We start from the raw sequence: 26,495 nt of genomic DNA on the forward strand, positions 1-26,495 counted from the left end.
GGGAGTCGTGACCAGCCTGTGTGTGTGTGTGTGTGTGTGTCTCTTTAAAACGCAGGGCGGAGTGCAGATCTCCGATCTTCCACGAAGCGGATTACAGCTCCAGTCCTGCCCCCCTGCTGCTACATCACCGCCTCAGCTGATCCAGAGGATTCCCTCTGCGGGGAAACAACCCAGCCCCTCTCCGTATGCTCTGCGCGCCACCATGGATTTCAACGTCAAGAAACTAGCTTCTGGTGCAGGGGTCTTCTTTACTCGGGCCGTGCAGGTAAGACGCGGATCGTTTGCTGTACACCGCCGCCAGCAGACCGTGCAGGCTCCGGCGATGTGTGGGGTTGATTTACCGTCTGCATCCTCCGTGGATGACAAGTAGCTGTGGGCCACAGAGCGCGATTTGCAGCTTCTTAAGATCGTAAAGCAGTCCAGGAGGGTCTTCGGCTATTTCAGTGAACGAATAAGCACATTTGTTGTGTCGTGTTTGAAGGAGCACAAGCCTTGTAAGCCGATAAAGGTTTGTCCAGCCTGGATCCATTATTGATGGCTGTGTTCGAGTGCATCACCCATGTGACCCCAACAGAGAGCTGCTGATTGGAAATCATCCACTGGACAGCATCCACCTTCATCTTACTGTCATCGTCACGCCTACACATAGCTGCCAGTTCTGTGCATTAATAACAGCTGACACCAAATTTGAAGACACATTACATGCAGAATTGATCTTGTCTATAGTTTTGGATAATTTTCACACTTGACAAATATTGTGAATTTTTTTTATACGTTCCTGCAAGTGCTATGTGACATTATTGTTAATCCATAATGCATTTATAGTGTTTAGTCAGGATGTATCTTAAGGCGTCACAAAACAGATAGCAGTCTAATAATTAGACTTGTTGAACGCTGCTGCTCTGATCAATAACAAGTGTGCCAACACTGTGGTATTCCTTCTGTTCTGTTCTGCCCTGTCCTGTTGGATCCAATGAGTCCTTGAATGTTGGTTTAAGTTTTTCCAAAGGCATTCAGGGAAACACAGGAAGCCAGCGGCTGTAGAGGAAGCAGCCAAGATATTCTGAGTGATGAAAAACCAACAGCTCTGCTGGAATGCACTTAGCAGTGAACACAACAGTCAGTTTTATTCTCACATAACCTGTATTCCTAAAAGAAATAAGACACTCAGACAGGAACAAAGAGTTGTGATTTTTGATCACCAGTACTGCCTACATCAGTGTTACAGAGCCACATTCTGTTTGATTGACTACCTGGAAGGAAAAGTCAGCTAGATGGTGAAAATCACTATAGGGTCAGTGGATTGCCTTCATAAAGGTGCTGTCAGTCAAAGCTCTTATGACAGTGATGTAAACTCTTCAGTCATCTGTCAGCCTTTAAAGTCCAGCTGGCTGCTGCCATCTGCCAGTCAGATAGTAAAAGGAGTCTGACAGCCCTGTCTGCTTCCACGGTTGGTCTTTTTTGGCCTCAGTTATCAAACAGCAGAAGGAGGTGTCCTCACACTGCATATTTTCAGGTTGCAGCCAGGGAAAGTAACTACCTTATTTCTTTCTTTCTAGCACACAGTAATGATAAGATTTTAAGTGTATGTTTATATATACACAGTAATGATAAGATTTTAAGATTGATAAGACTGTGTATATATAAACATACACTTAAAATCTTATCATTACTGTGTGCTAGAAAGAAAGAAAGTAACTACCTTATTTCTTTCTTTCTAGCACACAGTAATGATAAGATTTTAAGATTGATAAGATTTTAAGTGTATTTGATAATGGTGGGTTAATTGCACCCTAGGCAGAGTTAAGGACTCATTTTATGTCCAAACTGACACCTCATTTCGCTCATCACTACCTGTCTATATTTTACACACTGTATACCTCAAGACTTCCATTGTGCTGATTGTGTAATCTGAGACTTTAACTTTTGATACTAATTATTTGATTGGATATTGTCGTAAAACCTAATGAACAAAGTTTAGAAATGAAAAGAAAATGAGTATCCATCACAACTACAAACATCTTCTCAGCTGTTATAGAGCCTCTGTGTGTATGTTGTACACTCAGCATCCTGTCTCTTAGTTCACAGAGGAGAAGCTGGGCCAGGCTGAGAAGACAGAACTGGATCCTCACTTGGAAAACCTGATCACTAGAGCCGACGGCACCAAGAACTGGACCGAAAAGATCTTAAGACAAACAGAAGTTCTCCTGCAGCCCAACCCCAGTAAGTCCCTCTGAGAAAAAAGACATGCAGTCTGCCACATAGGAGCCATATTTATCTAACTACAGACACTGTTAAAACCTCTGGGACGGTTCTTGGACTTCAGTTCCTAGGAAGTCAGGGAACTTGTCATAAATGCTCCTATAGGAGTTCTCATAGTTCTCGGTACTGTGACTAGACCCTGATATTAATGTTTGTTGACGTGTGTATTTTTTAACCCTCCATGCTTCAGTTGACCAGACTGGTAAGTTTTCTTTGTTTACCATTACTGACCTCTGATAGTATACAGTGTAATATGCAGACATGCAGTGTAGTCCTTCTGAAGCCTGTATTGTTCAGGTGCAGAACTGACTTAACTGTGTAGGTACAAAGTGGTGTTGAATTACTAATGACAGTCTATGCTGGAAGACGCCTGCCAGCCTGCCTTTGACTGGATACAGCAGTGTTGGGTGCTTTGTAGAGGGCAGGAACTACTTGTTCTCAAATACTTTATTAAAGTCCATTTTAATGTACTGGAGTATTTCTACATTTTCAGAGGTAAATGTTAGCTGACAGCTGTACCTCAGAGGTAAACACCAACACATACAAACAATTTACAAGTTTTACAGTAAAGTAGTGTTTTCATTCTTGGTCATTTACATGAGTAATTTACAGTTCGGCTAAAGAGATAGATGACATTGTTTTACAAAAGAGGCCAAAAAAGGTGAATAAATAGTGCAAAGATTAGAGAAAAGTTAAAAAAATGTAGTTTTGTTATTGTGTATCTTCACTGTTGAAATGAAATGTTGGACTGTTAATCTGCTCTGTGTGTTTAATGTAGTCTCTCTATCGCCTGTCATCCAGGTGCTCGAATAGAAGAGTTCATCTATGACAAGCTGGACAAAAAGCTTCCCTCCAGGACCACCAACGCAGAGCTGCTGGGCCAGTACATGCTGGAGGCTGCCAATGAATTTGGTCCAGAGACGCCATACGGTGAGTGGAGCTGCTACTGAAACTGACACTGTTGCACTTAATGAGAGTGTGTTGTACTCAGAGTCCTCTCCTCAGAGCTGTAAAGCTGGTAACTGAAGGTGCACACTATTAAATCCTGAGGAAGAAATCCCATTTAAAAAAACTTCATCCTGTTTCATCCACATGTGTGATTATGCTTGTAGGCAGTACCCTGATCACAGTAGGAGAGTACCAGAAGAGACTGGGAACAGCTGAGCGTGAGCTGCTCCATACCTCAGCTGCCACTTTCCTCACTCCTCTGCGCAACTTCCTGGAGGGAGACTGGAGGACTATATCAGTAAGCCCCCTTTACTGTTTACTAAGTAATTAGTGCTTCACATTAGGGTTTCTATGATCTGCATTATTGTAAAAAAGGAGCTGCCTCACTGTTCTGTTAAATGGATCATGTTGTCCTGTGCAGAAAGAGAGGCGACTTCTGGAGAATCGACGGCTGGATCTTGACATCTGCAAGGCGCGACTGAAGAAAGCCAAGCAGGCAGAAGCAAAAGCAGCGGTGAGATGAAGTTTCACGTCAATGCACTTGTTTTTGTCCACCATAGTTCCTCGTCTTCTAAAAGTATTAAGACCATAGCTGTCTAGAGGGTGTAGAGGGCTATACCTATTTTTAAAGTATACAGATTAGCCAGGTGGTGTCATTGTTGACGTCACTATGGCTCCTCAATCTTTTGGCTCTATGGTAAACAAAATGATCCTACATTCACTCATTCTAGCTTTGTTATGGTTCTCCTGAGGAAGCTGTTTAGTGGCTAACTACGATTTTGATATTGGTACATTGGATTGCAGTAAACTGATCACATCTTCAGATGACATACACAAATTGACCAAACTACCATTTAAAATTGCTGGCTGCCATATCATCAGTGACTGTGCCTGCAGCGCTTGTTGCATGTATCTCAGGCTCACGAAAAATATGTGCCATTATGTGACATTCTTTGATCAAAGCCTTCACAACCTTTCAGGAGAAAGTGCACAGGAAGCTGGTGGAGTAGACTGTTACTTTACTTAACTCGGATAGTTAAAGGTTTGAGTCATCGAATGGTCAACAGCAGTTGCTATATTCAGCTGACACAGTGAGTCTCTTCACCAACAGTATATATGGTGTGCTGTTCAGATTCAACCACTGGGGGGTGCTCAGTATACACACAGAGGTTCAAAGGCTTGAAACACTGAGGCATGCTGGCAGCTCCTCACTCTGCACAAGCATCCAAACTGATTAAATGCAGTTTTAAAGGTCAAAGTACGTATCTACTCATTGATGTACTTGTTTATGGTCCCTAAATCCTAAATAAAAATGCAAATCAGTGATTAAAGTCTTAATTTAATAATACCACAACAGGGGAAGGAGCAGGTCCGTCAGAGGAAGATTGACTGTTTTTGGTTTAACTGCATCAGTGTATGATGTACTCCTACTAGCTTTCCTGCAGTTTTGCACTTGCCTGATTTCATAATAAAGTGATTAACCTGAAATGCCTTTTAAATATTGTGAATGCTATCGGCTACAAATTGCTTGTACTCCCTCTGCTTTGATACCTTTATGCATTCTTGTCTGCTTAAAGTTTGTAACTGCATGCCACTGCCAACATATGTTTCCCCCTGCTCTTGTTTGTAGGCGGCACCTGATTTTCAGGAGACAAGGCCTCGAAATTATGTTCTTTCTGCCAGTGCATCAGCGGTAAGAAAAAAAAAATAGCATATAGTAGCCATGCTAAAATGCTAGAACCATGCTAAAATGCAGTAGCTGCTGAGGTTTGGTCATTGCAGTATTTACACCACCAAAACTCACTTTACAAGCCCAATATATGCATATCTGCTCCACATACATGTTATTTTCTTTTTTTAGTATTGATTTTAGTATTGATCCTGATAGTCCTGCACTGTGATGTTGGGGTTCTAAATCTGGCATGTCAGCCATGTGATAATATTGGTTTTGCATGACCTTTGCAATATAAATATGATGCCTGACATAAGCATGTTATTTTTGTTTTGTTGCATAAATATGTACCATTAATCTGTCCATCCCTGTAACTCAGTGACTTCAGCTGCTTCAGCAAGGGATTCTCTGTACTAACCTACACTTAGTTAGTCAGTGACCTGGTTAGGGGGTTAGATGATCACACTGTCAAACAGCTTTGTTGATTCTCAGTTTGTGTCTCTGTAACTGAACCAGCTGCAGAGCGGCTGGGACAGCTGGGATGTGGAGACCGATCCCAGTGTGTCAGAGCAGAGGAAGGTTGTACATACCAGTAGAACTAGCTTATTGTCATATGATGTTGGTGTTTATTAGTTCTTGTAGAAAAGTACTATAATCTGACTCACAGTGATTTTTTTTTGTGTTTTGTGGTTAGTCATTTTCCTACTTGATGAGCTCTCATAGTTTATTTTTTCAGCCACATGATCTCAATTTTTTTGCATATTTGTTTATCTACCCTATTAGAAACCTGTATATTGACAAAATATATTCATGCATACACTATTTAAATACAGAGGGTTGCGGCACGCCACCATTCATCTCTGTGTCAGATATCCAGAATGTGAAGTTCGAACTAGTATTAGTAGTATTTATGTCCTTTTCAGGTCAAGCCAATTTTAAGAAAGTTAAAGAATAAATGCAAATGTAATAGTATGATTATTTACAGTAATCTGGTGGACAATTCTTTACCTGAACCATTAAGTCATGGCTGGCTCATTTAAGCTAAAATTATCTTCAGTGCTTTAGTATAAAAGAAAGTATAAATAATATAAAAGCATGTTGGGCTGACCTTATCTTATTTTTGCTAAAATCTTCTTTTGATCTAATTTTAATTTATAGCCTTTAGCATTATGATGTAACCACAAACACTAAATCCAATCACTTAAATCTTCTCTGTGAAGGCAGAGGTTTTCGGGTCGGTTAGACATGTTCTGAGCTGATTGAGAGGCTTCAGACTTCTGATATGTTTATATGAGCTCCTGTAAGTCTGAGAATAGTTCATGATTTTATCTTTGTTCTCATCCTACGTCTCAGCTGCTGAGTGAGGAAGTAGACAAAGTGAGTAACTCTGCTAGTAGACAGTGTGTCTGTGTTTCCTAAAAGCATGCGTTAATGAACACTTCCTCGCTTCACTTACAGGCAGAGCATGAGCTTCGTGTTGCACAGACAGAGTTTGATCGACAAGCTGAGGTCACCAGACTGCTGCTGGAAGGGATCAGCAGCACACATGTGAGTCAGACTGGAGCGGGCAAGTCATGGTTCTGCAAAATAATGCCAAATCTATTTCTAACTGTGTGATTCCCAGTAGATACATGTAAGGCTGGGCCATTTTCACCTGTGTATATGCAATGGAACAAGACATTTCAAATATCTTCATACTTCAATAAAGAAATTAAACACATAGACACAACACGCTGTGTAGAAATCCCCTTTCTGGGCTGGGTTTGGGCTGAAATCTGGGAGAGCGTGTGTGTGGCTTGAGGAGCATGTTGTTGGTGAAACCTAAAGGCACTTGGAACAATGTAAAATTGTGTGAAATTGTTTGCAGTTTGTTTTGCTGCCACTGTGCACGGCTGCAGTCACACTGACATCCTTCTCCTTTCTCCCATCAGCTCAACCACCTGCGATGTTTGCAGGACTTCGCAGAGGCTCAGGCCACCTACTACGCTCAGTGTCACCACTACATGCAGGACCTTCAGAGGGAGCTCAACAGGTACGGCGTCACTGACATCAGCATGACACATAGGACTAGCACAAATGTAACCGTGTCTGTTATGGTGTAAAAAGAACTCAGACTGACCACAGACCATTATCAAATTTGACACACACTTCGTCAGAATATCAATAACATGTGGGCTTTTTGACCAGGGGAAAAACATCAGCTTACTGAGTAAACAGTACGTGACAAGAAAAAAATTCTTAGTGCTGCCCAGGGAGCTGATATCCGAGGAAAACTTGGCCTTGGATCACTGCTTTTTAATCTCTCTTCTTCAATGTCTTACTTGGCTGTTAAAATGTTTTTAGGCATAGCGAATGAACTAAAGTATTAGATCATTAATTGTTTTATAATTTGGAAATATTTTGACATTGTGGCCTAGTTCATATTCATGTTCCTCTTATTGTTATAAGACCATTATTTACCTTCGGGTGTACCTTTTTTTGATTGAGCAGAAGTTGAAAACTCACTATGTCATGGTGATGGTGATAAGTAAGAGTACTGCACATTAATTGTGATGAATATACTGTGTAAAAAAAAAGGAGTGTGAATGCATAGTCTTTACATCAGGAACTCCTCTGGATATCAGCAGCCACATTTAGCTGCATAGTCTGGTGTGTGATGGTATTACAGTCCTCTTCTGTGGTTATTAAGTGGTTATTAATCTGGTGTTAGAGAGGAGCCTGGTTCCACTTACACAGACCACAATATCAAATAAACAACGTAGAAAAGCACTGTGGTGACTCATTTCCCCTATTTGTCATATAATTTTCACACAGATGTGCTAATTCCGTGGGTGCCCCCCTCTCCTCTGCTGCTGCCTGCCCCAACCCCGTCTCGTCTGCTTTTCCAACGGGAACAGCATCCTCCGGGCCTACCGCTTCCTCCTCCACATCCAGCCAAAGGTCAAGTACACTGGCAGTGGCGCAGACACAGCTGTCTGGTACAGGCACCAGAAAGGCCAAGGTTCTGTATGACTACGATGCTCATGACTCCAGTGAGCTTTCGGTCTTGGCTGATGAGGTACAGTAAATTATTCTGTGTCAAAAACTACAAAACAACAAAAAGATAGTAAGGAGCTGATGATCATGTAACAGTTCAGGAGGATTAATGTACGCTACCTCCTGTATTGTCTTGACCCTCATCAACACAGATTCGTCACAAATGTTGTTTTTGAACCCACAAACTTTGAGTTGGGAAACTGTACAGACTCAACATTTTATAAGAAATCTGTAGCCAGTAACCGTTCAATAGCCTAGCTGTATTACATTGAAGTGTGTGGTATTTGTATCTGATGTAGGGCATAAGTGAAGGCAGATGTTCTTTGACATAACTCATAAGTGCCTGATGAGTGGTTTTGATGCTTGGTGTGAAGACATCTTGGCAGCTCCCTAAATCTAGTTAATACAAAAAGGACAATGTGGTGAAGTGGAGCTGAGGTCAGCCTAACACAGGTGAGGTTTATGACCAGAAATCATGTACAGGGAACAAAAGTGTTTCAGTACCTGGTTGTAAATGTGTTTATTTCTGCTGTACAGCTGGTCATTTGTTCAAATCTCAGCCTTGGTTGGCAAAAGTACGCTGAAGACTTAAGGCCAATCCTCAATGTGACTGCTCGATGTAGCTGTGAGGTTTACAGAACAGCAGCTGTAGCTTCTGAACATCATTTCCAGCGCAGTTTGCTACTTTCACTTTAGTTTTTATCGGTTTCATTTTTAGTTATATTTTTCTATTGAGGGGAATGTTGGACAGACACACACTTGGTCATAGACACATCAAGTCCCTAGAGACATACGCAGCAGTGGTTCTTCGTGCTAACTGTTTGGTATTTAACCAAAGACATAACATATACAGGACATTTGCTGTCATTGTAATTTTTGTGATTGTTATTGTAGAGTTGCTACCACACAGTAGTAGTTTTTAAACAAGAAAAAAAATTGCCTTTGGAATATTAGAAAATGAAAGGTAGAACTGACAGACTGCTGTTTACCAGGACCTTAACCGTGCATACCCTACAGTTCCACTTCAGAATAACACAGCTGATAATGTGATTTTGATTTTTTTAACAATATAGCAATGTTGGACATGAAGAGTAATGCAATCTACACAGGTGATAAAGTCTTTAATTTTTCTTGCTGACATAGGTGGAATGACTTACAATGATAATTAAATCCCATATCTATCTGCAGTGTGATGCCAAAATTTACATTGGTTGTTAATCCTACCTGAAGGAACACAAATGAAATATGTGTATTGCTGTTTTCAGCTCTAATAATCTAATAACCTTTCTCATATGGTCTTTGTCATAGGAAATGCTGAGTAGACACTAATTAGGAGAAGTGCAGATAGGGAAGCAGGGAATGACACAAAATGTGGTCAAGACGGTTTCAAAACAGAGACTGTGATTAAGAGCCGGAGTGAGGCTCACTGCATGATGTGCATTGTTAATGTATTACTTACATTTTCCCTTTTTGCTCGTTTTATTTTGCTAAAATGTCTTTGTTTTTTCTTTTGTTCTGCAGCTCATTACTGTATACACCGTACCAGGAATGGATCCTGATTGGCTGATTGGAGAGCGGGGCAATGAAAAGGGCAAAGTACCTGTCACCTACCTTGAACTGCTGAGTTAATGAACCAAGCGACACCAATACACTTTGCAAAAACAATACATTGTTACAGGTGTGCATTGTGGGCTGCAGTGTGTGTCTCTCCTGTATCAGCATATTTTTGGTAGCACTGATAACACTGTAAAAGATAATTACACTTGTAACTTATTCAACAGATGGAACAGTCATGATGAATATAGTACCTGCAGAACAGTGTTACTGTATGTGTTGTTAAACCTGCTTGTCGGCTAATCATTATCATTTAATCATCATTTACAGAAATCAGTGCCATGAGTGCCTGACACAAATGTGTGCTAATACAAAATGGACCCAAACTGCAGCTATTTTCTAATCTGTTGCTAACTCGCACACTTATGCAAAACGGTAATGGGAGCATTTCTACAATCACTAATGATGTAAACAGAGGAAAGACGTAGTTGCACATCATTGTGGTTCATTGACAGTTTAGCATTTTTCACAGTCTTACAATAAGTGAGCATTTATTGACCAAGGCACATTCACTAGTAATAACAACATGGGTTATGATAAAGAGGTTCTGGGAACACTGCGACGCAGTGTTATAGGTGTACATGACAGATGTGGAGGTCTGTTCAGCAGATACTACAACCTCAAAGCCTAAAGCACTAGATGTCAGTATATTTACCATCTGTAGATAAAGGGCTTTGAATTGACTCTTGCTGTTAAGTTGAATCATAGCGTGGCTGTGTTAGCCCTTGGCTAAGAGTCAGATGGTGAAGATTGTGCATCTCCCCTTCGAAGTGATGTTGTTTTTCAGCAATAGATCAAAATACATCATCCTGGACTGGTGGGTTATTGTACTCATGTGTGTTGATTTCTTTCACATAAGCATCACAGTATTAGCTTCCTATATCAATAGCACCATAGGCTGAACTGTGATCACGTTCCGAGAATAAAACTCTATCAACCCGCAGCATCAGCGTCACAGCCAGGATAAACATCTGCAGCTGTGCTCACCACCAGCACCTGGAAACTGTTAAGGATCAGTGTTTAGAAATAAATAATGAGGGCAAAGTGCATCATGGCGAAGTATGACATCATAATGGAACCCTGTGACTGTGTCATTTCAGAGGCTGATAGAAGAGCCTCATTTCTACCTAATTTAGTAACTCTGTATCATTCATTGTTGTAAAGTACTGGCATTCAAGCATGTGTGCCCAAAGAAGGGAAGGGAGGGGAACAAAGAAAAAAAAAAAAGCAAAACCCACTCAAGCTGTCAACACTGCTTTTCAATCAGAGAGCATGAGGCAACGATTGTTTCAACAGAACAAACATCCGCCACCTGCTGTTAAGATATCCGAGCCCAAAAGATTCTCCAGTTACAAAGAAATGACTCATCAGAGGAGTCTCGTTTCACTAGAGTTGATTAATGGTTTTCAACTCAGATGATGTAAAGTGATGGTTTGCTTCATCGGTGCAATAGCTGTGAGTAATAGGCTTGTGTGATGTTTGAGGCAATTCCCAGTCTGATCTCACATCCCAACATGCTATTAATAGAAGCTAGAATATACAGTAGCATAGTGGATCAAACATTACATCACACAGCTAACATGGGTATTCCTGGTTTTGTCTCTGCCTCCTGACTTTTTTAAACATCACTATAAGACCAACATATCTTCCAGTACACAAGAAAAATGATAGTTACTGATAATACTGTAATACCACCATTCTAAACACACTGTTTGCCCTATTTTATAGTGTAAAAAATGCACCCTGACGGCAAACTGGATCTTTCTTTGGTTTTCTAATCTCAGCTGTTTTTACAGAGCTTTCCACAACATCTCATGGTTTTCACCAGACGTGGAGATTTGCAATTGATTCAAACTAGTGATTACTATGTACATTTATAGCATGCAAACTGTAGAACCAGGTCTGCTCTGATTTGATAGAATACCCCCGTTTTATTGTATGTACGTGTATGTATGTGTCAATGAGTTCAGTCGTTTTTCAGAGCCGTGTCTTTGTTGCATACATGTTTTTAATCGAGTGTGTTTTCCAAATGTGCAGACATCTTAGTGATGTCATGATATTGTCATCCTCCAACCTATGACCACTGGTTTGATGTGCAATAAACATGCATGTGTGTTACAGCGAGATGACTGTTGAGTTCTTTTGTGTTCACACAATGACACAAAGTTTATTACTACAGCTACTTTCACTACAGCAGCAAGTTATATCCATAAGGATATATAGTACATATATACAAACACCAGAGCTCCATTGCACATGGAGGGAGAATCCCAGAGTCCAGGTGATACTGTTGTTTTCAGGTTCACAACTGTGAAGTATACAAGGTTATTTACGCAATGACATAATACAGACCATGTATGTATTTGATTATATAAGCTTACACTTAGAGAAAAACACATCTATAACTCTTACAGAGAGTTAGGGAGGAACTCTTTGATGCGGTGAAGGCCGAAGCACTAGGAGGCATGGACTAAGATAAATCATCCAACATAGAAGGGACAAAGGGTTTCATAGTCATAAATATGTTAGACCAATTATGATAATTAGTAGGTGGAGATAAAATATTGTCTTGATTATATAAGAAATTTCATCACTGGATCAAAATAAATGTTAAGATGAAATTTATCACACTCCCTGCTTGTGAGTCACAGGCACGGTCAACCTTAGAAACTTTAGTTTGATGACTTAGTGATGCAACAGCTCTTGTTCTGCACAATGAATGTGGGATTCGCAGACATTACTCGCCAGTCAGGAGGTGAAGGTTTTTATGGCTTCAGAAATGAATTTGAACTGATGAATTCCATCTGAATAGGTGAGTCATGGGGTGTCAACTGAAAGTTTACTCATGCTCTGGCTGGCATAAGGATTCCCTGTAACTACAGAAGACCTTAATTAGACTGCCTCTTCTATTCCAAAGTTCTGGGATAGATTAGGTTACCTTAGTATTACACATGTACGCACGTGTCACGTGTAGGTAGAACTTTAAGAGCATATCTGTTGTATTTTGAAATACTTCACAGCTCATCTTAGCAGTTGGAAAGTTAGTAAAGTTGTGTTCATGCCAACTAAAGTTGGTGTAAAACTCCACTAAATGTTTACTTATAGCAAAACCAGAGTAAATAAACCACGGAGAGCTGGAACAGAGAGGTAGTGATTACCCAAAGCCATAAATGATCTGACAAAAACAGAACAAAGCAAATGACCTGATTCAGAGGAGGAGGCTCCATTTTTTTAGCTGTGTGCACTCAAATTGACCCTGACCCTTCAAAACCACAGTTGTCCCGTACAAGAAGTTGCTTCCCTCCGCCGGGTACAGTGAATTTCTGTGGAGGATGCCTGTCACTGCTGAGAACACAGGAGGTGACTACGCATGTGTCAGTGCAATACATCTTTTCCTTTTCTCTCAGTGCCGTCTCAATGCACCGTATTTATGATGATGATGTATATCATATGCAATGATAGTCACTGCTGTACCTTCAATACAGTCTTATTGTAGAGTGCAAAGCATGTTTACTGTAATCAGTCGCTCTACCCCACTTCATTCAACAATAAAATGTGTTATTGCTAATTCCTGCAAGTCATGCTGACACAGATGAGTTCCAACATTGCCTGTGAAATGTATCATAGTGAGTTCATATATGCAAGTTTTTGCCACTAATGTACATTGGCATTAATTATTTTGTTTCATGATGCTGAGCAGCAGCATTCTCTACACTTCACTTGAGAAATTAAAATGAAGATGTTGAAAATCTGTTTTCTGTAGGTCATGCTGACATTGACACATTTTTACCGTAATGTCTCATCCAGAGTCAACTGAAAAACAGGCACAACCTTTCTGTTATGTTGTGTGACCGAGATGTTTCCCTGATGTAGTTTTATATAGCTTTCATGTAATTATCAAATAAACAGGAACAAGTACATTCATTTGTGGCTGTGACTTGCACCAAGTAGAGGAAGCATTGCGAATGCAAACATCTGAAGTGATCCTCACCTGTTTGTGAACACATAACAAAGCTAGATGCTCCATTTTTCTTGTAGAAAGCCAGGTGTCCTACTCCTGTATTAAAGAGGTGTACATGGTGGAGGATTATACAAGTCTTGAGAAAAAAGTAATCTGTTTTCTAAGGTGTCAGCTTTGGACATGTAGATGAATGCATGGGTTTGTTTTTATCCATCCATCCATCCATCTTCAACTGCTTATCCAGGGCCGGGTTGCAGGGGCAGCATCAAGCTAAGACGTTCAGACTTCCCTCTTACTGAACATGCTCACCCGGGGGGGGGATCCAGAGGCATTCCTAGGCCACCAAAGAGACATAGTCTTTCCACCGCATCCTGGGTCTCACCCCGGGGTCTCCTCCCAGTGGGACATGTCCGGAACACCAACTACATTTATGCAATGCTACAATTAGAGAAACATGAGAGGGAAAAAGCCATACAGATTTATGTATCACTTTGAGTAGGTAGAAAAGTGAGGTGAGCTAACTGAGCTATTATTCAGATAAATAGGCTGATTAGAAGAGAGAGGGAATTTAATCCTGTGTGTTTCTTAACGTGAGTATTTTTGGAGATGTCAGGTTCTCAGCTGTGTCAGCTCTGTTCATGCTGGCTTGATGTGCTGCTGTGACAATCAACTGCATAGGTATTGTATTCTCTTTTCCATTCAAATCTTCATTCACTTCAGGTATAATCCAGACGGCACTCTCACACAAACAGCGGGATGTCTGAAAGCAGTCAGAAACGGTCCAAGGGTATAGTCATTGTAGTTCTTACTTACAGTGACGGCTGCTTCTAAGTGATTGATTACTTCTCAATCTAATTTTAAAGGATCGTCAGGATTCGTATAGATTTGATTATTTCTTTATAGTGGTTTTAATTCTTTACATATGCTGTGCTAGAAAATTAATTTTATCTGCTTTGTTTTTTGAGACGTTTGGGAAACTTTTTTGGTTAATATACTTTTGTGTCATACACAGACAAAACTAGAGAACTACACAAAACAAAAAAGTCACAAAAGTCCTGATGCAGATGATGACATCCAAATAACAAAAGACAAAGCAAAGGTGTTCCCTGCTTCTTAAGCAGTCAGGATGCTGACAACAACACACAGTGGCAGACCAGATTAGCTAACAGCACAAGGGTGTAGTTTTAGCATGGACAGAGGGGACATGTCCCCACTGATGTCCAGCAATTACTAAATTGTCCCCACCAATAATTTGATCCCCTCCAAAAAACAGATTGGGTGCAGGAAGAGTTAAATTTCATTCTTTTGCGGCGTCCTACCAATACATATCCTTCTGTCCCAAAGCCCATGATATTCTGATTCTGATTGGGTTATATCAAGGGCTCAGGTCCGACTGTAACACAATCGGCCATGTGATTGGCTGTGCCTTTCCCTGTTGTCACATGTGTGGCTTGGCGCATATCAAAGAGATGGCAGCCATAAAGAAGGTCTATATGAAGAGTTATTTTGTACATAAACCTGTAAGTCACTTAAAGTAAAGTTCGCTAATGAAATGACTTCATCATAATAATAATTGTCAGAGTTTTGGTCCCCACCAATGCCAAAAGCAAATCTACACCCTTGTAACAGCATGACATGGTTTCTGAGGCGGTATTTATGTGGTCATCACCACCACACCGATCTCTGCTCTCTCTGTTGCTGCTGTAACCACAGTTGGACTAACTGATGTCTTTCTTTCACTCTGGAAGAATGTATCTGTCCCCACAAACCTCATTTCAGTTCTTGGGGTTGCAGGTGTGCCCACCTTGTTCCTGCTCTTATCTGCACTCTGGAACCTCCTGCTTTAAAAAATAGGATCTTGCTTTTGTCATTCTGCAAATCAGCATGACGGTGTTCTGACTGTTTTCATGGCATTGCCTGCTGAGCTTGATGAAACCGAAAGAAGACACAAATGTCTAATGGACTAAAATGATCAAGTCAAAACACTTTATATGCAAAACCCTAACCAAATCATCGTGACAATGTTATGCACAAACAAATTCATTCTGGACAGACATAGATGTCAATTTAATACAACAGCAGATCAGTTTATGAACTATTAAAATGTTTAAATGCAAACAAACAAACACATATGCTGACCAAGGTTATGTTTATTCATATGTAAGGTGCCATTAATGGTCCTGGTGGACGTCATATATCCACAGCAGCAGCAGCAGTTTCTGACACAAACTGTCAGATGTCAGAGAAAAACAAAAAGCAAAAATGAAGTTGTAAAATAAATTATAATCACAATGTGAAATACAACAAATAATACATATAGCAACGAATAAAAAAACATAAGTAAATAGAACAAAAACTAAATTATGTACAATTTGAATTTCAATATAGGATTCTGTTTTAAAATTCATGACATTGTCCCTGAGTATAACACCAGTACACCTCTGTCTTTCTGTGACGTCAGGCTTTAGAATGGGCTTTTTGACTTTTATTTTTGACAGTTATTTTTAATATCTTATTGATTTTAGATGATTCATTCACCAACTAAATGCTATGACCCCAGACCTGACCAACAGTGGCAGTTACTTTAATAAGACTAAGTGGTTTAAATGCTCACAAATTTATTTAGTGCAAAGAACCTAAATAGTCAAATTGTACAGGTTTAAAATCTTTCCACAAGCTTTTCACTTTCACTAACTCAGCAACAGTTTCTTTATTAGAATTAACTACAAAGGACATCCTTTAGTACACAGTACTGATATACTGTATAAAAATCATCAGTATTCAAAGACATATACATTGTTCAAACTATATTTAACTAAGTCATTAAAACTAAAAAAATGTAGCTTTTTGTACTTTGATTAAAAAAAAAAAGCTGGCACTGACAGACAGATGCAACTCCAGAATCTGGGTCTGTATAGGCAACAATTCACTGGGGGTCTCTCTAACCCGTGTAAATCACCTTTATGTTATAAATAATCTGATGCCAACGATTTTGTTTTCATTTACTTTGGCTGCCATTGTCATTAGAAACAAATGGTCAGCCCTTGGGGGGGGGCATACTGGCCTGCATGCAGCCCAAGCACTTCCACTCTGGGAAGGGACACGGGCAAAGCCTGTGGCGGTATCCAAAACCTAACCCCTACCTAACTATATATTCTATACAGTGGTCACCATGTTGTAGTGCTATACCCAATTGTGTAGTAAAATATATTACACCTTATACACAGCACTGATTTCACTTTCCCCTAGTGAAGTATTAAAGTAGTAGTGAGAATATAGTCTAATCTAGTGTAGTACAGTAAGAGGGGTTCACCATTGTGTGTAAAGAGGAGAGGAACCGTCTGCCCGTCCCCAAGGGTCCCTTTAATTTCTTTAACAATATGACATTTACATCATACACATCTAAATAATTCTATTTTTCTAAAAGCATCCACATATATGTTTTTGTAAGCAAGACACTAGTCACCTAAAAAGGATATTCTCTATTCTCTAAAAGCACCAAATGATGATCTACTGATCAGATTGTAGCCATCTTCAATCCACACTTTCACATGATCTCCTTCCAGTAAATCAAAAAGCTGGCCCACAAACACAGTTCGATGTCCGTGTGGTGGACACATGACACCATCCCAGGCCTCTGTCAGTTTTATATCCTTGTTGTATCCTTCATTCCATTTGTGCAGCTCTATAAAGAACCGATTGAACTTTTCTTCTTTGTCGTCGTCGTCACCATCTTGGCATCGCAAAAGAAACCTCACATAGATGTAGTAGTAGCCTGTCTCAGGAATCACAATGGCATGTTTCTCTTCCTGCTCTTCACCAAGTATGGGAGCCCATTTGATGTAGAATTTATCAGTCATGTTGGTTTCCCACACAAAGCCTGCATGGAGAGGAAGCAGCAAATCAGCACCTTATCTGAGCTGACATTACGAAACACTTCCTGAAGCACAGATCTCTTACTCAGACACATCTATTGCTCCTACACATAAACTGTGCCTGTATCCTGTGCTGGCCAACTGCCAAGCAGCATGATGCGCACTCTGGTGGTGTGTGCTCCTTGGCCAGATGTGACTCAGCTGTAAGATTTCTCCCTTAAGTCAGCATTTTTAATTTTCCTTTTGCTTTTGTTTTAAAGTGTTTATACAGTATCTATACAGCAAATGAGGTAAATACATGTCAAGTATAAAGTAGAAGAATACTTACTGTGATCAATGCGCAGTTTTTGGCTTTTATTTTGATCCTCATCTATGGACCGAGAAAGAAAGAAAGAAAGAAAGAAAGAAAGAAAGAAAGAAAGAAAGAAAGAAAGAAAGAAAGAAAGAAAGAAAGAAAGAAAGAGGGAGCGGTTAAAGCCAGTACTTTTGGCTTGTCACATTGAGGATATCAAATCCCTGTTCTGCCTCATGCAAATACAACAGGGAAAGTTCTCTGCATTGCATAGTTTAAATGTTTTATCTAGAACTTTGCCAAAGATTTTCCTTCAAGATAAAGTTAGTAACATAGCATACCTGCGGTGCACAGTCTGTCTTGCCTGGCGTAGGCTGCACTTTGCTCAGCTGCACTCTGAGAAGAATAGGAGGGAATGTTTTTTTTGTTGTTTTTGATGAGCATCAAGTCACATCTGTTTCTTAAATATCACATGGTGTCCCTTATCACCATGAACCGTAGCTTTAAAAATGCAGTATACTGTGCTATGATATTGATGGAGTTAAGGTAATTTTACACTACAATGTACAGGTTGTAGTGGTATAAACATTGAACACGCATTGCTCAGATTTAATGGTTGTCTCTCAACAAAGTTTTAGACATATGCCAAGTTTTTGAACTCACCCGCTGTCCACCTGCTTCAGAGTTTCTCTGCTGTCTCTGTTCAAAAATGATGGTGAAGCAGAACAGTGCTGCACAGCCGAGCAGCAGTAACAGAGTAATGAGTCTGAGTCTTGCCTCCTGTTGCTTCATGTCCCTGCAGTGTTTGATGAGGATGAGCACAGGCTCGTCTGGCCTCACGTCTATCACAGCATCCCCGCAGGCAGTTGGCAGATTACGTCCAATCAGATTCTTCTCCATGGTCTTTCTTTAAGTTTCTAAGTTTCCACTCCTGCAAAGAGCTGATCCCTGATGGTGAGTGCAGAGCCTTATATTAGCAGCTGGTCTGTGGTACGCCTACATTAAACTTTCATTCTGGAATTACCTCATCTGTCCATTCATGCAGATGGGAAGGGAGAGGAGAAAGAGGAGGAGCACATGCCCCTTCAACACAATGAGCAACCAAAGAAAAAAGACACGCCGTGTAGGCTCCTGGGACCATTGACCACAGAAGTGCCATATGCATGACACAGGGAGAATGAGGGCAAAGAGAGAAAAGCAAGTCATGTAATAATGGCACACAGTATAGTCATATATGTAAATAAGTGAAATATATGACTGTAGGAGGCCTCCCAGTATATTTAAAGCAACAAAATTCAGTCAGCTGAACCAGCCCGCCCTGAATCCAGTTTTAAAATGCTGGAATGCATTAAAAGAATATTAAAAAAGGCAATTTCAAGTTGTCAGGTTGTATTAGCCTTGTGTGTCTGTTTATGGCTCAGAGATACTGAAGCTTCAAGAACTCTTATTGACATTATTTCTAGTTGTATTTATGCATTAAAAAACACTTTATCTCATTACAAGAAGGAGAAAATGACCTGTTCATTTTTACAAGATGTGTGAGATCAAGCTCACATATCCATCTTGCCAGGCTCCAGGTCTTGTATTTGGACCTGAACCACAGGTGGTTTGCACCGTGCCCCTTTGATGCATATATTTTTCTAACAAAGACTGTATAACGACTGATGCACAGCTACAACTTCAATATTCTGTGTGTCTTTATTATTGGCAAAATTTCGGCAAATTGTTTGTGGCTAACCAGATAACTGGCTGTGGGTTTTTTTTCAGAGCGTGTTCCCCATTATAAAAAGGAAGCAAAGTCCCAGTGAGAAATGATGTGTCATGATGATATAGATAGAAGATAAAACCCACATTCCATGCAGTTGTTGTCTTTCCCACTTTGAGGCAGTGAGACAATTTTGCATGTGAAGAAAGGCACCACCCTTTGTTGTGGAAATTCCCATAGTAACTAAAAGTAAGTAAAAAAACAACAAAAACTTTTATGATACGAGGTCGTCAGCTCGACGTCAGACCAGCTAGACCAACTAGAAGAAAGGAGATGGCTCACTGTGTGTTATAATTTCCACTGCAGCACTGCATGTCTTTTGATAAGGACATTAAGGACATTAACCTATTTATGACTGTTTTATCTTACACATTTGGACAGTTTGGTATCAGCATTCACTATCAGCTGTCATATTTTTAAGTTATTGATACAGATACAAGCGCTTGATAATACATCTTCCCACCCCCAGCCTGACTGATGCAAATGACACAGTCATCATACACCTCGCACCAGCTATAGTAAACAGTCCTGATCACCCTCTGAACCGGTTCTTCATTCTACTCCCATCTGGGAGAATGCTGGACTGGAAAAAAGCCAAGAAAAGTTTTGTCCCCTCAGGAATCACTGCATTAAATAAACTCACACCCCCCCTCTCTCTCTCTCGTCTCAGTTTGGTTCGTTTTCACATTAATTCATTCAGAATGTGAAAATAAGGGCTTTGACCTGTTGCGAACCACTGCAGTTACAGGAAAAGCTCATGAGCAGCATGATGTGGTTGGGTCAACAGAAGCCTGCCCACACAACCAGTCCATTAGCGAGACAGTGGGGTATTGTGGGTGTGTCTCCCTGCAATTGCAGCCCTGCAATTGACTGACAGCCTGTCCAGGGTGCCTGGGTGCTGCCAGGGTGCTGACATTCTTATATAAGAATTCCTGAAAGTCTGACATGGATCTATTAAGAAAATACAGTGCAGAGTTCAAGTTTCATATTTATTGGTAATGAACAGGGAGCATTGAAGAAAGTCTGCATGAAGGGAGGAAAATCATTCATTTACACTTACTAACCATTTTCTAATGATACAAAACTGGCTCAAAATATGCAAAGTTTTATTTTACACCTCAGAGAGCATCTTCGGAGAGAGCTGAATATGACAGTAACACAATAAAGTGTGCAAATATAAAGGGTCTGAATTTATGGAACCACTGTACATGCAGGCTGAGCTGTGCATAAAGCTTCCAGGCTTTATAGTTGCCCCTTTTTAATGGAAACACATATGGTTTCTCACATTCACCAGCAGTGTCAGCCAGACAGGAAATTGGAATCCATCCATTTTTATATGTATGTAATGAATGGAATGGTTTGTTGAAGCAAGGAAATGTATAAAAAACTTGGTGAGTAAGTTTGTACTTGCTTAGGCAGAGTTTCCATTTGAGGTCTACTTAGTGTGATCCTCTACCCACTGACAAAGCCTAAGGCAGTAAGTCTGTGGACTGACAGTAGAGAAGGATCGCCCCGGATGCCTCAGTGTCTTCCACAAATGCTCCAGCCTCTTCTTAAAACTGTAAACTGTGAAAATGTCAATGATGCCAATGAAGTAGCGCTGCTCAGGGCCATCAATGATGTGTAGAGGATTCTTTAAATTGGGCAGTAAACGGCGGTTCTGAGCCTTGAAGTCAGGGAGTTCAACCATGTCGCTTCCTGGCCCACTTGATGTATCTCCAGAGTGGGGTAGCTTCAGGCAGCTGTCTGTTTCGGATAAAGGTAGGTTTGAATTGTCTTCTGGAACTGCTCCAGGAACAGCAGCTACACTGGCATGGATAGGGCTGGATCCTGGATTCACAGATCTGTAATGTAAAGTCACAGGAATGAATGAATAACAGTAATGATGCCAGAAATATGAGTGACTGTTAACCTTGCAAACGAGTGGAGACGTGTCCAGGGTGCGCTCTGTGCCCATTGACAACTTGGCATAGAAAAGTAAGAACAGGGTCTACCTAAGAGCCAAATTTATTGATGTTAAAAACGAAATAATTAAATTAAAAAGATTCTGAAATTGCATATACCACATCACATCATGATCACACCATGATACAACTCAGCACACCATGATGCAAAACTACCAATCAGCAATCTACACTTGTATTTGCTGATTATTATTCAGAGAACGTGCCTGTCTTCACCTGTTCATCTACAGTTATTTGTGTACACTTTCGTGCTCAGGCTTAGTCATGTGTGTACACCAACCTCACACCACCCGCATGCAGACTGAAGGGTGTGTAGTCATTCAGCTCACAAGGACCTCACACCAACAGCAATAGATCCCTTCTATAACTTTGTGGTTCTTGGAAGCCTTCTATGCACTTATTTTATAACACTGGTCTTATTTCCTAGTTAAGTATATTTCTGGCTGAAATAGTAAATTGGAAACCACTATGATCACACAAAATCTATACAACTTTTGTTGAACTATGTTGGCAGCAGAAGAACAATGAAGAAGCACTGTGAGTGAGCCAGCTCTCTGTATCTGTTCCTTAGTTTGTAACAAAATACTTATAACGCTGTAGAAAAAGTTTTACTGGCTCCAAGTGTTCGTAGACTTCACACGAGTTGTTTGCTTTTGCAGTGAAGTTGTTGTGTGAGTCAGCTGCTTGATGTGTTGCGTGGCGCTGCTTAATCCTACGCACAGGATTAAGATCAGGATGCAATTTACACAATAAATCTGGGCTGGGAGCCAAGTTATCTCAGTGTGTGCTGGGTTTGCATGCGTGTGTTTGTAGATCATCATAAATTAAAACATCGTTATCTATTTTTCCTATATTATTGATCAAAGCAGATTAGTCTTGGACCAAACAGAGAGATGATAGAGAGTTCTGGAGTGGTTCACCTCATGTCATGCCATAACAGCACTGACGCGTTGCGTGTGAAAAGAATGTGTGTTTAGTTACCTCACTGATGTAGAAATAGATTAACCCCGCATTACACATTGTATAGTTCTAAATATTATCATTCATTTCCCACCAAACACTTTAGATGGCTACACCTCTTTGCACTCAAACACCCTCATGACATGTAATGCCCCCTCACGTTATTTATGGCATGTTTGTAATAAATGTAAAATCTTTGGGCATATGAATATTTATTGTGTCAGAATAGGATTGCTGCATTCAATTATAGCACAGCACATCATGATGAAATAGCTACAGTTTGAATTGAAACCTGGACTGCATTTGATTTGTGGCATTTACACTGCTGTACACTGATAATTGAAAACAGGTGTCTGCTGTGTCTGAATGCAGCCTGTGGTCTGTGACTAACTAAATCACAAACATATTAATGTCCTGTTGATGTAAAATCGGAAAAAATAAACCCACACTTCCGGACTAAATGTCAGTTAAAAATACTCACTTTTTGGTTCTCATTATGAGTGTGGCAAAGGACAGACTCTGGTGCCGCTCATCATGATGTAAAGGCTGGTGGGCCAGGAGGAGACTGTAGTCCAAGACGTTCAGTCTCCGCAGGAAGTGTGTGTCGATCTCTACTTGCCGCAGAAGCCAAGGACGTTGCTGGTCTACAGACGGACAAACAAAACTAATAAATGAAATACAGTCACATGACAGCCATGACCGAGGCTCCACATTTTACTGCTAGTACAAAAATGGGATTGACTCTTCAGGTGAAGGAGGTTTGTTTGTAGGAGATGTTTGCATGCATTCATCTAATATAATGGTATGCATCTGTAATATTATTATTAATATATGTAGTATTAGAATGTATAGTTAGTGACCAGAAGGGGGTGCAATCATCATCCTTACGCAGAGTGATGAACTGGCCTTCAAAGTTGAGGTCTTTGAGAACCACAATAATCTGGCTTCCCTCGGGTGCAGGCTCAGTCCAGCGACTCACCTCACAGCCCTTGATATCATATCTGTCAATATAACACACATCCAATCACATAAACAGCCTGCACTATAATACTACAATAATAATGGGAATTCATTGTATTTACAGCTTCAAGTTTACCTGGCGTTGATTCGATCATCTGGATAAAAAACACTGTGCATAACAATAAAATATTTCTGAAAAGTCAAAAAAGACAGGCTTTAAAATACTTTTAAATATTAACTGAAGACAGTGAGAAAATGTCATCTGAATACCTTCTGCCTGCGAGGGATTTTGATCCTGTGAACACCTTAAAAAAAGGGCAGAGGTCTTTCACTTCAGTGCATTATATTAATACTGTTATTACAAAGATATGTAAAGGATGTTGTAAATCTGGAAACATTTCTGGAAAACTATATAGAAATATATATAAAATATAGTATATCTCCATTTGTGGCCTCTTTCAGACCATATATACACATATTTGTACACAGATGAGGAGGGTCGGCAAAGAGTTTAGCAAAAACTTGGCAGAAGGTGCAGCATCTGTGTGAACGTCATCTAAACTCAGTGGGGTGTGACAGACGGTCTCCTGATGCAAATCTGAGATGGAACTACAGACAACAGTAAAGCTGGCTCCCTAATGTGTTGATTTTTGTGGAAAGTGAGAGGGAGACAAAACAGAAGCTGCAATCCCAGTCCTGGAAGTGTTATTTGTTTCCACCTGGACAATTTGAAAACTCTCCACAGTGATGGTGACATGGAGGACTGTGTACACTTTCAGCCAGTTTGCTGTGTTCATGTTTGAACCAAGTAATTTCTGTGTTACCTAGAAACTTGACCAGCAGTGAATGTGGGTATTTCCTCAGATGCTCCATGTAGATCTTCAGGTTGGAAAGGAGGAATTTGATTTCTCTTTTGTTCTGAGTCTTCAAAAAGAAGCGTTTATCATTCCTAGGAGTTCAAAAACACAGAGTACATAAACAGATCTATATCTTGTTTGGAACAATGGACAATGTAATACATGTTTAAATGAAACACACAATTAATGATTTCACCAATTTTGACTGTGTGAGGGAACATTGTGGTGTCAGTTGATGACAGCTGATGTGTGGCGACTCACGTCAGGAAGAAATCGGCCTTGCTCTTGGAGTTGCTGATGAACTGGAGGTAGCAGTTTTCAGAGCAGAGCGACTGCTGATACTCCTGCTCTGTCATTCCTAACGAGCCACGCAGGCTGGCAAACACTGGGCCTGCAAACGTCTCCATTGTAAAATCCTACACACGTGTGTGCGCCGCACACACACACACACACACGCGGAGAGAACAAAGACAAGGTTATGATAACTTTGCTGTTAGTTTCATAGTTAGAAACACATAGGAACCTACCTTATGAATCTGTGTGACCTCTAATCTGAAATCATCATCTGACAGTTCATTCTGGTGGAAAGAGAAAAAACTTTAAACTTAAACAAGTTTGAGGATGGAATTGATTTGAATCATTCTCTATCACTTATATATATATCCATATTTATATATTTGTCTGCTCATTTATTGATGACAAATGGCTGTTTACATTATTTCTGAAGTCACATGTATGTGTGTGTGTGTGTGGGTGTGTGTGTAATGTTTTTAGGCCTCTGCAGATACAACACTAATCAATCACTGTGCTGAGTGAGCAGAGCGTGTTTGACTGGGATTATGGTGAAACAGCAGTGCACTGGTGTGAGTGGAGCTGCTCTGTGATTGTGTGTTCAGCAGCAGCAGCAGCATAGTGGGCACTGCATACCTCAGTGGTTGTGCTATTTGTATGTTTTTACATGAGGGAGGATCAGAAGTGCTGCACTCTGGCCCTGGAGCTGCAGATTGATCTGTCCCACCAACTTGCTCACTGCTCTTTGTTTAACATCTGTCCTGTCTTGTTATGCATTCTTTCATGGTTCATGGTTTCATGGTTATCATACATACATACAACCATAACTACACCAGTGTAAGCTTCTCATTCATGCAGCCCTGGTTGTAAAAGGATTGTTCCTCACAGATGTTAGCTAATGTAAACCATCTTGAGAAATTTTCATGATTTAATGCATCACAGTAGCCTCTTTGCATAGATTGTTGGCTTGTGGTTTTTATGAAAGAGAGAACAAGAGCAAGAACAGCAGAACGCTGGCTTTGTCCTTCAATTAATGAATGAAAACCAATGACTAGAAGAAGTGCAGCCTGAGTGGGCAGTAACCTTCATGTGGACATGATACCAATGAGAGAACACATCATGCAATAGAAACTGAAGTCCTAAATTTTAATTATTTGTGGCTCCCAAAGCAAAACATGTCAAAGCATCCGCAACCTCATGTGTCATCTGCCAGTACATGAACTGACAATGTTATTTGGAGCCTGATAGATAGATGAAGTCTTTGTGGTTTGCCGCAAATATGTGTGCAACAGTATAACATGCTGACAGAGAGTTGATAAAGAGAATACAACAGTGAGGCCTTTTCCAGCTGAGTTATTGACCAAATAAAACATGGAATCATCAGCATACATTAGAAACATCACTGGCGCACACAGACAAAAGAAGTGCACCAGGTCTGCCTTCTGGTGGAACACCATTCCTTACAAGTAGTGTCTGTATGCTAAACGAAATGCTGCACTGGCATGCAGAATACCAATGATATTAAAAAAAAGGTATTCAGTGTGTAGACTGTACTATAATTTAGTAAAGAGAGTATCTCAGGCCAATAAGAAGAAAGTAGCCACTGGCCATCAGCACATCAGTTGTGTGTGGGTCTAATGTCTGAGAACCCAATTCTTCAGTTTGACTACAATGAGCTGTTTTCTTTAAATATTATGTGTATTGTGGACGTATACTCACTGTAGGCACATTGTCAATGGTGTTTTGGATGGCTGCAGCCAACCCCTCCTTCATCATGCAGGTCCAGGCGTAGAACTCATGCTGCTGATCGATCTCAAACAAGCCAAGAAGTTTCCACTGCTGCCTCAGTCCTCCCCACCTTTTCCTCTTCACTGTTCTGGAGCGCTGATGGCGTCCAGGCATACCTGGGCCACCTGCCGCCTGGGTTATGTCCATCTGGGATGCAGAAAAACAAGGATCTGAAACATGTGACAGCTACACGGTCACCTGATGCTGTGCTCTAAATGCAGACGTGGTTTTCAAAGCTCCACCAAAAAGA

General features: G+C 40.5%; 3 protein-coding genes across 8 annotated transcripts; 1 reads left to right on the top strand and 2 right to left on the bottom strand.

Moving 5' to 3' along the window:
• Nucleotides 1–139: 139 nt before the first annotated feature.
• LOC114443559 (endophilin-B2-like) lies at nt 140–11,604 on the top strand. Of its 6 annotated transcripts, XM_028417707.1 has the most exons (12): nt 140–265; nt 2,082–2,223; nt 2,453–2,464; nt 3,064–3,192; nt 3,375–3,508; nt 3,632–3,724; nt 4,841–4,903; nt 6,236–6,259; nt 6,341–6,430; nt 6,814–6,914; nt 7,697–7,940; nt 9,440–11,604. In XM_028417707.1, exons 1-12 carry the CDS (start codon nt 203–205, stop codon nt 9,545–9,547), a joined length of 1,203 nt encoding a protein of 400 aa, XP_028273508.1. In that variant the 5' UTR covers nt 140–202; the 3' UTR covers nt 9,548–11,604. The 6 variants fall into 6 exon arrangements, with proteins under 6 accessions (XP_028273508.1, XP_028273510.1, XP_028273511.1 ...); XM_028417709.1 differs by lacking the exon at nt 6,236–6,259; XM_028417710.1 differs by lacking the exon at nt 4,841–4,903.
• Nucleotides 11,605–15,676: 4,072 nt separating this feature from the next.
• Nucleotides 15,677–18,587, bottom strand: LOC114443923 (uncharacterized). Its single transcript, XM_028418301.1, has 4 exons — nt 18,324–18,587; nt 18,002–18,056; nt 17,697–17,738; nt 15,677–17,373 (listed from the first exon to the last, which is right to left on the bottom strand). The coding sequence occupies exons 1-4, from the start codon at nt 18,558–18,560 to the stop codon at nt 16,976–16,978; spliced, it is 732 nt and encodes a 243-aa protein (XP_028274102.1). The 5' UTR covers nt 18,561–18,587; the 3' UTR covers nt 15,677–16,975.
• Nucleotides 18,588–20,730: 2,143 nt separating this feature from the next.
• Nucleotides 20,731–26,392, bottom strand: pip5kl1 (phosphatidylinositol-4-phosphate 5-kinase-like 1). The gene is made up of 9 exons (XM_028418353.1): nt 26,177–26,392; nt 24,694–24,744; nt 24,428–24,582; nt 24,134–24,258; nt 23,580–23,614; nt 23,446–23,501; nt 23,238–23,350; nt 22,831–22,993; nt 20,731–21,269 (listed from the first exon to the last, which is right to left on the bottom strand). The coding sequence occupies exons 1-9, from the start codon at nt 26,390–26,392 to the stop codon at nt 20,861–20,863; spliced, it is 1,323 nt and encodes a 440-aa protein (XP_028274154.1). The 3' UTR covers nt 20,731–20,860.
• Nucleotides 26,393–26,495: the final 103 nt, after the last annotated feature.

The sequence above is a fragment of the Parambassis ranga genome, chromosome 12 (assembly GCF_900634625.1).
Source record: "Parambassis ranga chromosome 12, fParRan2.1, whole genome shotgun sequence".
Lineage (NCBI taxonomy): Eukaryota > Metazoa > Chordata > Actinopteri > Ambassidae > Parambassis > Parambassis ranga.

Bases quoted from the DNA above. Each gene is read 5' to 3' on its own strand.
- LOC114443923 (XM_028418301.1), bottom strand. From the start codon at position 18,560: ATGGAGAAGAATCTGATTGGACGTAATCTGCCAACTGCCTGCGGGGAT. The intron at 17,739-18,001 runs GTATGCTATGTT...CTCGGTCCATAG, and splicing joins AGACAGACTGTGCACCGCAG to ATGAGGATCAAAATAAAAGC. The intron at 17,374-17,696 runs GTAAGTATTCTT...CTCTCCATGCAG, and splicing joins AAAACTGCGCATTGATCACA to GCTTTGTGTGGGAAACCAAC.
- LOC114443559 (XM_028417707.1), top strand. From the start codon at position 203: ATGGATTTCAACGTCAAGAAACTAGCTTCTGGTGCAGGGGTCTTCTTT. The intron at 4,904-6,235 runs GTAAGAAAAAAA...CCTACGTCTCAG, and splicing joins TTTCTGCCAGTGCATCAGCG to CTGCTGAGTGAGGAAGTAGA. The intron at 6,431-6,813 runs GTGAGTCAGACT...TTCTCCCATCAG, and splicing joins AAGGGATCAGCAGCACACAT to CTCAACCACCTGCGATGTTT.
- pip5kl1 (XM_028418353.1), bottom strand. From the start codon at position 26,392: ATGGACATAACCCAGGCGGCAGGTGGCCCAGGTATGCCTGGACGCCAT. The intron at 23,615-24,133 runs GTAACACAGAAA...CCTTTTTTTAAG, and splicing joins ACTGCTGGTCAAGTTTCTAG to GTGTTCACAGGATCAAAATC. The intron at 21,270-22,830 runs GTGAGTATTTTT...TTTACATTACAG, and splicing joins CTCATAATGAGAACCAAAAA to ATCTGTGAATCCAGGATCCA.